The sequence below is a fragment of the Camelus ferus genome, chromosome 17 (genome assembly GCF_009834535.1).
Source record: "Camelus ferus isolate YT-003-E chromosome 17, BCGSAC_Cfer_1.0, whole genome shotgun sequence".
Taxonomy (NCBI): domain Eukaryota; kingdom Metazoa; phylum Chordata; class Mammalia; order Artiodactyla; family Camelidae; genus Camelus; species Camelus ferus.
Window position 1 is genome coordinate 19,391,447 of NC_045712.1, and position 12,870 is coordinate 19,404,316.

At 40.1% G+C, this 12,870-nt stretch overlaps 1 protein-coding gene and 1 long non-coding RNA gene across 34 annotated transcripts in view; both read right to left on the minus strand.

Annotated features, from left to right (window-relative positions):
• SLMAP (sarcolemma associated protein) overlaps window positions 1–2,158 on the minus strand; it is a 122,217-nt gene extending 120,059 nt beyond the window's left edge. For all 33 annotated transcript variants that reach the window (XM_032458223.1, XM_006184827.3, XM_032458217.1 and 30 more), the window contains exon 1: window positions 1,925–2,158. In XM_032458223.1, the coding sequence (XP_032314114.1) occupies window positions 1,925–2,122 (198 nt within the window). In that variant the 5' untranslated portion in view covers window positions 2,123–2,158. The remainder of the gene's footprint in view (window positions 1–1,924) is intronic.
• Window positions 2,159–5,257: 3,099 nt separating this feature from the next.
• Window positions 5,258–12,870, minus strand: part of LOC116657113 — a 35,644-nt gene continuing 28,031 nt past the window's right edge. The window contains exon 4 of the long non-coding RNA XR_004312108.1: window positions 5,258–5,653. This is a non-coding gene — a long non-coding RNA (uncharacterized LOC116657113). The remainder of the gene's footprint in view (window positions 5,654–12,870) is intronic.

A 12,870-nucleotide genomic window follows, 5' to 3' on the forward strand; every position in this document is an offset into this window, starting at 1 on the left:
TAGATTATATGGTATAATAATCAATAATTATATTTATACCTAAAGTAAAGGCTTCATATACTGAGTGTGTTTTAGCTTAATAAAGCAAGGGTGGACTTCAAATGGTAGAAATATGCTGTGTATTTTTTAAAGGTTTTCTAATAACAAATTCCATTCAAAATTTTAACATATTATCTCAATTTATACAACAAACACTATTGATCTATTCTTGGTCAGCTCAAAATAACCTCCTGTGGGGGTTTTAGCATAAGCATGAGAAACACTGTTCATGTAATCACTATTTTTCAAATAAGTAAAAGAAAAAATCTGGGCCTCCTTAGAGTACAGAATCAAAGTAAAGAACGTACATTTACAGAATATGTACTTTAAGCAAACCTATTATCTGATGAAGTTGGACCCTAACTGTTGCCAAGGGACATAAAAAAGACAAAAATGTAAAAGCTTGTTAAGGCACTAGCAGTTAACAGATGCTTGAATTTGATTGCTGTAAAGAATGGTTCTTTAAATTACTATGGGTAATCTATGAGGTCTTTCAGGCACCCAAACGTTAGTTTCCAGGGAGGACAAAAAGGGTCTGTTCCACAGGTAAATGAGCATCTGATGTTATACAGAAAAATTAACACACTTTTCAGTTCTCATCCTACACACAGAGTAGGATATAGGTATTATGCAAACACACAGCACTTGGGCAATCTTTTTCTCTTTTCTTTTAAAAATGATTTATATAACAATTCCTTAATACAGTAGGAACAGAAGTACTCTTCCTTTTGAGGCTCAGTTTTCATTTCAAAACACGTCTAAAAGAAGACTTAAATTCTTTTTTTAAAAAAGACTTAATCATTTAATTCAGAAAGAGTGAGCAAAAAGTCAGGAGGTGAAACCCGAGATATTCTTATTAGTCTTACATAACTTACTCTAAGTTGGAACTGATTCGGTAGCTTAACTAAAAGTTGAGGTTTAAGCACAAAAATGAGCTCTTTAGGACATTCTCCACACACAGAGTTTTAAAAATTAAAGGGTCTTACTCAATTTTTTTCTTGTATTCTTAAAATATAAGCACCCACATGTATAGTTAATCAGGATGGCAATGTAAAAATGCTAAAATGGTAACGCTTAAAATGAAGAGCACTAAATTCATCCTATCACATCTAGGTAATGCAATAGCTGACAGAATTGGATACAATTTTAGAAAATTAATTTTTAACACTGATTTTTAAATATAACCTCTGTTAAGTACACATTAAGTATTCTCAATCAGTGCTACAGAGAACAGCAAAAAGTGATTTTCGAAAACAACTGGTATATGTTCACTCAACTTGTAAACAAAACTGAAAATGTAAAGTTACAATTGTTCTTGCTTAATTAAATTGGCTTTGATAATTGCAAATTATTCCTTCATAAACATACATCAAATCTTTCAAAAGCGTAAATTTACACAAACATTGTCTCTGCTAGAAAGGCCCTGACCTGAACTCAACTAAAAACTACTGTGTTAACTACATCTCACCACTGAGACACTTCAGCCCCAGTGTAATACTGGAGAAGGATTCCCTGCATTGCTTTAGGAACTGCTGCTTGCTTCGTCAAGCACGGAACTGCAAATTCACCTTTCTAAAAAGACTGAAAGCAAAAAGCCAAGTTTCACTATCTAGTTTTCTAAAACGATTTAGGGTTTGGGATTTCACTGGGAATGACCACGTTATCAAGATGCCATCGCCCTCTCGAGGCATTTAATTACAATACCTTCTCTGTTTTCCATTCAACCACCTCAGTCAAATTTCCACTAGAACCAGGCACACAAAAACTTGGTTTCTGGCCTTGCTAAGTCTCCTCTGGGTGCAGACCCTGGCATCCTGCATACATTATGCAGAAAGAGCAAAGGGAAACGAAAAGTAAAGACTGTTAGACAACGGAGTGACATTACCTTGCCCGTCTTGTGATCAAACCAGACGAGAGCATGGTTCCTTGACAGCACTTTGCAATCAAAGGTAGCATTATTCTGAGCTGGTCGACAGCGGGCCACAGAGCGGCCGATTTTAATGGGCTCGTCCAGATAGACATGACGCTCCTGAAACGGGTGCGAGTTCGGGCGGCAAGTGAAGATGGCCAAGGCTGACGGCATCGAGGACAGACTTGGGGGTGTCTCTCCTACGAGGGACAAAGAGGAGTTCCACCGGATCCGGACTGTCCTTCACAAGCCTATACCCCTATCCCCCCCAAAATTTTAAATTAAAGCAAACTGCACATTGTCTAAGCATAACCAGTGAACATCAGCAACTCTTCACTTGAGTGGGAAGACAAGCCAGCGCAAGCCCCATCACCTCCTTTAAAACCCAGCAGCTCCTTGATCACAAAAAGTCCCCAACTGGCAGCTTTCAGTCCATCTTCCTCCCTGGGAAGAAAAGGCTCAAACATCGGACAGCTTCGGCCAAGAAAACTCCTGGAAGACAGTTTGGGGACTGGAGGTATCCAAGCAGATGAGTCACACACCAATTCTTGTGTTTTGTTTGGGATCGCGGCCGCTCTTCCCCCTCGGTGGCGGAAATGTTGCAGCACTGCAGCATGAAGGAAGGGTCGGTTCGGTGCGGCCAGAAAGGTCCTTTCGGGCGGAAGAAAGGTGTAGCTGAGCACCTCTGAGGGCCTCGGGAGTGGAGGGACGAGAGGCGATGGGGGCGGCGAGGGGGTCTAAACTGCCAGTGGGACAGTCTGCATTGCCCCTCCTGTGCGGAGGCCGCCCGGGAGGTGGCACGGGGTCCCCAGCACGAGCCGAGGCGGAGATGGCTGGGGTTCTTGGCACGAGAAGCGGGGACCGGCGGGGGCGCGGGCAGCGGCCAAGGCGGGACTCCGGGGCACCTGGCGGGCGTCCCCGCGACCAGGGCGGGGATCCGGCTCCGCAGGCCGGTGCGCACCGAGCGAGGCGCGACCCTGGGGAGGCTGCGGGGTCTCGGCCCGTAGGAAGTTGCTCCCTGGACGCCTGGACTCCTGGGCTCCTGTCTTCTGCTCAGCACACCGGCCGCCTCCTCTCAGGGTCTCCTCCGCGAGGGTCGCATCTCAGGGACTGCAGCCGAAGCTCCCGACGGACAAGGAGGTGGGGGAGGGAGGCTGGCCCGGAGGTTGGGGGAGAGGCCTGGAGGCCCCGGGCTGGGTCCGCCGCAGCCTCCACCACTCGCGGCCGGCGGGACACGCTCAGGCTGTGCCCGACGAGGCAGGAAACTTTCCGACCTGGTGTGAAAAACATCAAAACAAACGGCCGTCAGGCGCCGGTGCCCGCCCGCCTCAGCCCGCGCCCCTCTCAGCCCGCCCCAGCCAGCCCCCGCGACTGGTCACGACCTGGGCCGACCTCTCCGCAGACGGGCTGCGTGGATCGGGAGCCCAGAGGCCACGACGGGTCCAGCTTCCCTCGCCGCCGCCGCCGCCGCCTCAGCTTACCTTGCCAGCGCCGGCCGCCATAGTGACTCTGACTGAACCTACCCGGTGCACCGCCACGGGAACGCGCACCCTTCAAGGGCCCTCCTACCCCTCTGCCGCGCCGTAGTCGGGGAGTCACGTGGTCGACGCCTAGGAAGCCATGATGGTCAAGGGCAGGAGAGAGGGCAAGCTCATTTTTAACAAGCCTCCGGGCGCCATCTTAGTTAAGGGTTGGACGCTTCAAAATCATGGGACAACCTTTACCACCATTTTGGTTAAGGGCAAGAAAAAATTTGACCTGTTGAAGGTTTTCTAAATCCAACGTGCCAACTTCCTACTTTACCATCTTGGTAAGAAGGCGGCAATTCTTACCAAATTTTATTCACTATAGTCGTCGTTGAAAATACCAACGAAAAATGAAAACAGACACATCAGAAGGAGATGTTATTAGCATCCATCTTAGCTGTGGGCAACTCAGTACCCTTAGGTGTGAGCAACTAAATTCCCACAAGTCTTAGGATTTGTGCATCTGTAAGAAGACCCATCCTCCTCTTCTTAAAATCTTCTCTATGTATTGTGCCCGGAGAAAAACTCTTTCTTGGTCCCTGCATTCCATTTCAAAGGACATTTCTTCTCATTGGAACTGTCATGTCACCTAGGGCTCCCAACACAGATTCTACCCCAGAATCAGGGTGACTTGAGAAAGTTTAAAATCACGTTACTTCCAGAGAGAGATCAAGTAATTTCTATTATGAAGGACGGGGTATTGCTCCCACTTATAGCATTAAGGTAGATGAGGAGTCATTAGTCTCAAGAAGGAAAGACTTTGCAAAATCTAAACGAAAATTTCAAGAAAAGATAGTGGGAACAAGTTTTATCCATTTAGAGGCAATGGTGGCTTCATTCTTCAGATTCCTTTGATAACAGGCTCCACCACTGTGTGACCCTGGGCAAGTTTCTAAACCTCTTCAACCTTGTTTTGTCATATATAACATGGAGAAAATACTTAATCTACCTGTTGTGAGAATTCAAGGTAGCAATACATTTGCTCGTACAAGAGTAACTACTATTCATTTCAATTCTTGTATTTTGGTGTTGGCCCTGTCCTGAGCTCTGTGCTGGGCCCTGGGGACACACAGGTGAACAAAATCTCAATCCTTGCCCTCTGATAGTACACCTGGGTATTGTGAGATAGGGATGGAGAGAGGCGGGTGACAAACAGATAGAGATAACTTCACTTTGATGCAATCAGGGCTAAGATGGGAGCAAATACTGGGTACTAAAGGGGTCAGGGATGGCCTTCTAGAGGAGGTAACTAACTGAAAGAAGGATGGTAGGAGAGCCACAATAAATATGGTTATTTGCTGAATGGTTTCATTAATTTCCAGGAAGAGGGTTTAGCAAGAAAAAGAATAAGTCTATTTGAAACAGTGGACCAATGTGCCTGGAACATAATAGTGACAATAATATTTGATACATGATTAAAAATTACATACTGTTATTCATTATTACAAGATAAAGTAGGAGTGGAAGAAAGTGAGTCTAGAGAGAAAATGTGTTAGCTTATAAGAACCTTGTATACTTTTCTAACACTCTTCACTGTTTCAGCAAGTATGTATTGAATTACTACCATGTTCCAGGTACATTATTCTGGAGAAGAATAAGGATATGTTGAGAAGTTTTAATATAAGAGGATGAAAAGTTTTCATTTGTTGTAACTTTTAGGCTTATGTGAAATAAAGTAACATAGGTCCCTCCACAATCCCTAATGAGTTCCGTGCATGAATTTATTAAGTCACTTATACATTCTTTCATTCATTCATTCTACAAATATTTAATTAAATGTGGGGAACAGCTAGTGTAGAATATACAACAATGAAAAAGAAAAGAGACTCCCTTGAGTTGCTCACAATTTAGGTGATGACACAATATGATTCTCGGTGTAATCAGTTTATTAAGAGTAATGGGAGCATGGTGGAGTAGTTTAAATTGAGATGAAAAATGAGTAGGAGTAGGCCAGCTAGTCTGGTAGTAGTGGGATAATGAAATTTTAGGCCAGGAAAACATTATAAACAAAGACCCAGAGTCTTGGAAGTAAAGGACTTTAAGGGAATTACAAGTAGTAATTAATTTATTACTGGAACATAAAGAGGGGTGGGCAAAAAGAAAGGACACAGAAAAGTGGTTTCAATTGCTGAAGGACTTGCAGGCATGCAATGGTCTTCAAAATATTTCCATCTTTCTCCTAGAAGGTGGAAAGTAGAGTGATGAAAATGAAGGTTTCAGAATCAGACACTGCATCACCATTTAACAGCACTGTAAATTATAAATTATTTAACTCCTCTAAGTTTGTTTCCTCATCTGAAAAAAGTAGATAGTAGTCCACAGAGTCTTGTTAGGATTAAATAAGATAACGTAAGACAAAGTGCCTACCATGATGCCTGGAAAATAGTAGATACTCAGAGAATGTTAGTTTCTGTTATCATTACTAATGGTAAGAATTCTTGGGGGGTGGAGGGTGGGAAGGGATAGACTGGGATTTCAAAATTGTAGAATAGACTACACTGTATAGCACAGGGAAATATACACAAAATGTTATGATAACTCACAGAGAAAAAAATGTGACAATGAGTGTGTATATGTCCATGAATAACTGAAAAATTGTGCTGAACATTGGAATTTGACACAACATTGTAAAATGATTATAAATCAATAAAAAATGTTAAAAAAAAAATAGTAAGAATTCTTCCAGCCTTCCACATATAGTAAGGAGCATGTTGTATTATCTCTGATTTGTATGTAGAGAAACTTGTTCATAAATGTGGAAACAAAAATTGTCTCTTTATGTTCAGTTCTATTACAATCTCTTAAAATTAATGTTAGCAAACAGAATATGCTTTTTTTTTTTTCCCCAAAGAAAAGCTGGAACTGCTAATAACCTGGAAGGGTAAAGAATCTTACCAAGCTATGCAGGGTGCTGGAAATGCTAAAATGACACTGAAGGCGTTCTTCACCCACTGGTGTTCGGTAGGCACAGAAAAGGCTTAAATTAAGACAGCTCATACATGAGATATTTTGAATTCTAAGCCATGTGGGTGTTCCTTGCTATGATTTTGTATCCATACAATATTTTAATTAAATAAAAAGCACATTATGTTTTGAGAAATTTGGTATCATAATATTTTCCAATGTGGTAGCTTTCTCTTCCTTTTTTATTTTTACTTTTTTAATAGACTGATAATTATTACCTCTGCTATGATCCATGCTACTTTTCAATCTTACAAAAGCAAAGAAAGAATTGTAAAATTATTACCGTGGTACCATGAAAGATAAACAATTACTAGCATTTCAAATGTGTAAGAGACAACTCTACTTACTTACAGAGTTTATTCTGTAAACACACTTAATATGCAAACTTCCCCAAGTGATAATGATCTAATTGGACATTAACCAATGACATATGATATAATGAATTATGGAACACTTGCATAACTGCTTAAACAGAGTATTTGGATTGCAAATACATGTAAGTAAGCAAACTAACTAAAGAGGAGACTTGGAATAGTCAAAGATGAAAACTAAGAGTATATAACATTTTTAATGACACATACTGGCTTACTGAAACTTAAATTTAATCTTCTTCCCAATAAGAAAGGCTCCTCTCATCAGGGGAGTTTCTAATAAGTGGAAAAACTGTGTCATTTCCCAGGTGTCCAGGGTGGAGTTGCCCAGACATTCCAGAGGTACTGCTCATCGGTTTTTATTTCCTGGTTCTTCAGGAAATAAAAGAAAAACAATTACCTGAAGACAAGTAAAGACACTTATTTTTCATTTAGCAATCTTTTTTTGTGAATATAAAAAGGAGTCAGATGATTAACTCTCAAAAGGATCATGGACAACTAACCTAGCTCCCTCATTTTGCAGGCAAGGAATCTGAGGCTCAGAGAAGGAATTTATTAAATTTATTTATTGAATGTGTATTTACTACATGGTAAGGCATTTTCCTCATGACACCTCTGTGTGGTATAACCCCATTTTATAAGTAGGGAAACTGAATCTCAAAGAGATTAAGTGACTGATTCTAAATCAGCATGCTAGATCTAAAGTACATGCCAGGTTGTTTGGGTTTTTTTTTTTAATGTATCTATACTGATTATTTTGGACTGATAAAACTAATACATATTAATTGCATATATTCATATGAGCAAAAGTAAGGAAAGTCTAAGATTCCCCTCTATCTTCATCACAAATCCTCAGTCTAGGATTAGCGACTGTTAACAGTTTATTAGCTATATCTTTCCAGATGTCTTTCTAAGCCAGCCATATGAGGCATGCCCTTTAAAAAATACCATGTTATTTATTAGTAATGAGAAAATCAACACTAGGAACCTTATTCCTAGAAGTGCATAAATACTTTATATCAATAGTAAAAAGCCTGGATTGGGGGAGAAGGAAGGAGAAGGGATGAAATTATATTTATTTTTTTGTCACTCTTGTGTAAGTCCCCTTTTGATTACTGGAAGTATTCTTTTGCTTTTTATAATTAATTTAAGAATGTAACTTGGAATGCAGCAAATGCTTAAGAACAAAAGGGATGGGTCATAAAACCACATGAGGCATTTTCTTTCTGAATCTTTATTGGTGTATCTGGGTTTGTTTATAAATAACTTAGTTACCAATTAAAATATCAGAGATGTTTATATGTGGCAGTTTTGTTCACCTAGTGCTTTTTCAAAAAAATATTTTTAGGATATTCTTGGAAGACCATAAAATTTTAAATCATGGTTTTTGAATATAATTATTTGTATTTCCTTTTAATTAGCTCCATTAGAGCTTTTGTTTCAGGTAGATGCATTGTTGCTGCCACTGTACAACACTGTCATCTATAACGGTCAGCAGCATCTCACTGAAAGGTTATACTTTGGAGAATTGATAATTTTTCAGGGGTATCTGGTCTTAAGTATCCCTTAAGACCTTTAGTTGAAATACAGCGAAAAGACTATGCAGTAAAATGAGTCTGAAGTGCCTGCTCTTCCTCCACTCCGATTCCCACCAGGCAAGTCCAGCATATAAGGCTTGGTGGGAGAAGACCATTTGTGGAATCGGCTGGGCTTGGCATAGGGCCAATTTCATGGATGTGTGACCTTACATAAGGCCTGCACTTGGAAGGACTCTGCTGTCTTGAAATTCCCTCATTTTTACTTTGTAGTGGGCTCGTCAGATTATAGACCTGGTCCTGCCCTTTGAGAACCCATCTCCTCTGTACAAGCACAACACATGAAATGCTATAAGAGAAATTAGTGAGCTACTGACAGTGAATAAAGGCTTCTTATAGAAATGAGACCTTTTCAAGTGAAACCAGATAGGTCCATTTCCCTATTTCTTGGGATCTAATGATAAAACTTGGCATCAGTGGTAAAGATGGTTGCTGAAGTAAACTTGCCTTGATTTTGTGACTTATTTTTTCACTCTTAGACTCTGAAGTTATTCTTGAAAATGATAATTAGAATAATATAGAATCAATATAGAATCTCTGTCCATTAGTTTTGCTTTTTATTATAAAAAATTTCAAATGTACAGGAAAATTAAAATAAAATCATGATGAATACAAATATATACCCCTCTGTGAGTCAAAGTTGTTACTATTTGGTCGTTGTTGCCTTATCTATGTCTCTGTGTGTGTTTCCTGAACTCTTTCACAGTAAATTGCTGACGGCATAATACTTTGCTCCAAAATAGTTCAACATGCACTTTTTAACAATACAGACATTCTCCTAAATAATTTCAATATAATGGTTTTTAAAGTATTTGATTTTTAATGTAGAAAATGTGGGAAAACAGCAGGGGGAGAGTATAGCTCAGTGGCAGAGCCGGTGCCTAACATACACAAGGTCCTAGGTTCAATCCCCAGTACCTCCATTAAATAAATAAACCTAATGACCTCTACCCCCACCAAAAAAACAAATAAATAATTTTTTAAAAAGAAAACTTAGAACACAGAGAAGCATAAAGAAATATTAGCCATCCTTCCACTGCCCAGAGACAAGGACCACAAATAGAAAACTGGCATCATCTTGCACCTATTGCTTTGTCCACACAGAATGAAGCATCTCTACTTTTTTCCACACTTAACAAGGACATTTTCTATGTCTTCTGTGGCAGGCAGAATAATGGCCCCTCAAAGGTGTCCATGTCCTACCCCCAGAACCTATGAGTATGTTACATTACAGGGAAAAATGAGTATGTTACATTGCAGGTACAGTTAATGGTGCAGAATTTCGAGCTGGGGAGATTATCCTGGATTATCTGGGTGGATCTACGCTTAAGCACATGAGTCCACAAGTAGATCAGAAAAGTGTGACATGAAGACTCAACCTGTTGCTGACTTTGAAGATGGAGGAAAGGTGGACACCAACTAAGGAATGAAGGAAGCCTCTAGAAGCTGGAAAAAGGCAAGGAAGCTGATAACTCCCCTGCAGCCTTCAGAAAGGAACTCAGTTCTGCCAATTCCTTGATTTTAACCTAGTGAGACCCAGTTGGACTTCTGACCAATAGAATTTTAAGATAATAAACTTATGTTATTTTTAAGCCACTAAATTTACAGTAATTTGTAACAGCAGCAGTGAAAAATGAATACATCTCCCTGTTTGTATTTGCTTTTAGAAAGGTAGTCTTTTATTTTTGGGGACATTTTGTCTAAATGATTTTCCTGTTCTATTTGGCCTTGAAAACAATAATGATTAATGCGATGAGAAAATAAAGGCAGAACTCCTAGTTTTTGCTCTAAAAGGGGGACTAGGTCTATGTTTTTTTGACCAAGGCTAGGCTGGTACATTTACAGACTCATGGAGTAGGGGGAGGAATAGCCCTCTAGTCCTTTTTATTTGTTTGTTTTTGCTTTGTTTTGTTTTATGAGGGGGAGATAATTGGGTTTATTTATTTATTTATATTTGGAGGAGGTACTGGGGATTGAACCCAGGACCTCGTGCATGCTCAGCATGAGCTCTACCACTCGAGCTATACCCTCCCCTCTACCCTCTAGTCTTTTTAAGAGGTTCACCTGGAATTATGGGAACTGTTTTGAGGAAAGCAGTTTACTCTCAATCTCTCTCACAGATCTTTGTACTTGTCTTTCATATAACACTTTGTAATGGGGTATGACTATAACATCTTGATTAATGTCTGTTGTCTCTTTGGACTGTAAGCATTGTTAAGAGTAAGGACACTGCCAGTTTGTATTTGCTATGTGCCTAGCACAAAGCTGACACAAAAATATTTGTTAAATGATTGGATCTTTGGCGATGCAAAGATCTGGCTCTTGAGTCGCTATTGAGAAGCTAGGCTGCCCAGTGTAATAATATTAATAGTAATAATACTAAATTATATATAATATATAATTCTATTATTTTAAAGAATATTAAGATTAAAAAAATTAAAGAGAAAAACGCAATTTTCACCATGAGCTTGGGAACCTCTTGGATGATGATTATGCTTTTATAGAGATTCTTTTTTCCTGGATGCAGATTCATACTACACTGCCTAAATGTCATTCTGGAGATACCAATGTGCTCTTGCGTATGTGTGAGTGCCTCCCAAAGGTCCTCTCAGGAGGTCAGGAACAGATTGTCAGGGAAGACAATGTGCAGTGTCTTCACTTCCTGCTGGCAGCAAGCCCCAGAGTCAATCAGGCAGGGAGCCCACCCTGGGCTATTGTGCTCACGTCAGATTGAATTTCAACACTCTAACCACACAGATGGACAGTTTGGGGGCAATGGAGTTAACCACTGACTAAGTGCTGCCCCTTTGCTGGAGACATTTCTAAGAGCTACAACTAACAGAAAGGTTGCTCTGTTTTTCCAGGAACAGTCACTTCTGGGAGTGTGAAAGTGAAATGTCATTAGTTAGACTGAACAGCAGCACAACGAGCCCGAAAAGCACTTTCACACTAAGCTTTGAGGAAGGGTGTACCGAGGTCCAACTTTTTCCTATGCAACCTATGTCACGGCTCTGTTTTGGCACATGTTTCTGAAAGCAAAAATTGTTTTCAAGTCAGCTGTTATTGGTTAAGGTCCTATGTTTGCAAATAACAGAAACTACCCCTGGCCAATCTAAGCCGATGGAAAGTATTGGAAAGACATGGCATAGCTCAGAGAATGGCAATAAATGCTGAAGAAGCAAGTCTCAGGAAGGATGGGAAGCAGAGCTGATGAGCAACAAAAGCCAATAAGCAGCCTCATCAGGGTACCAGGAATCAGCTCACCCTTTTTCAGTCCTTGAGTCTCTCTCCTCAAGATTCACATGCCCCAGAGAAGCTGACTGACCTAGGTTGGATTACTCGCCCATTTCATGACCGGAAAGGCGGGGAGCTTTGAATTCCCAGTAATTCTGTATTCAGTGGAAGAAGGATGATTTCACAAAGCTGTTGCAAGGAGGAATAGGAAGGCAAAAGCATTAAGATGCCCATTTAACAGCTTATTGACTGAGTGTGCATTCAGGAAAATTAGAATTCTCCTTGAGCCCCACAGCAAAGAGGTATAGCTACCTATGGAATCCAGGCAAGTAACTTCCTATGTGACATTAGACAAATCATAAACCCTCTCTGGGCCATAGTTTCCTCATTTATAAAATCTATTGAATGGTTTGGACCAGATGATCCCAAGTGGCTTGTAAAGTAGAAAGAGCCAGAAGAGAGGATCTTCTCCCAGATACTGGGAGATGTTGGCTGACTCATTTGCCAATTCTGGGCTTCCCTGTGTGTAAAGGGGTGAACTAGACTCCTTAAGGTTACTTCTAGTTCTTAAAGCCCATGATTTTGTAAAAGGATAGGTGGAAGTAGCCATGTCAGTCTTTCCCCTCAAAATCAATAAAATATCCCTGTTTTTGGAAATATATATTGAAGCATTAAGGGATAAAAGGCCATTAAGTATACAACCTACTCTCAGATACTTTAGGAAAAAAGACTCATATAGATACATATATATGATACATAAATTTATATGTATAAAGAAAGGAGAATGTGGCCAAATGTTAAAAAATAGTGAATTTGAATAAAAAGTGTGTGGGAGTTCTTTGTGCTATTCTTGAAACATTTATCTAAGTGTTATTATTTCAAAATGAAGTGGAAAAAAAAAAGTCAACGGGAAGGGCAAAAGGAAATCTGTTTCTCTGCGTGCGTGTCCAAAGGCCTTTTGATGAATTATTTGTGTGACAAATGAATATTTGTATGTCTACATTGCTAGATTCAAGCTCTCCAGGGTAAGTTCTTAGTGCCAAGGCATGGACTCTAAGAATGAGTCCTTACTATTAGTGTGACAAAGCTCCACTGTGAACCTGAAAGACACTGGGTAAGGCCTATCTATTTACTGCTCCTGAGGAATATGACTAAATGGGTGGAGATTTCCTGTTGGCTTTTATGCTTTTCTTTTAACAGTTGTTTGGGGGAATATACTTCAGACACAGCAT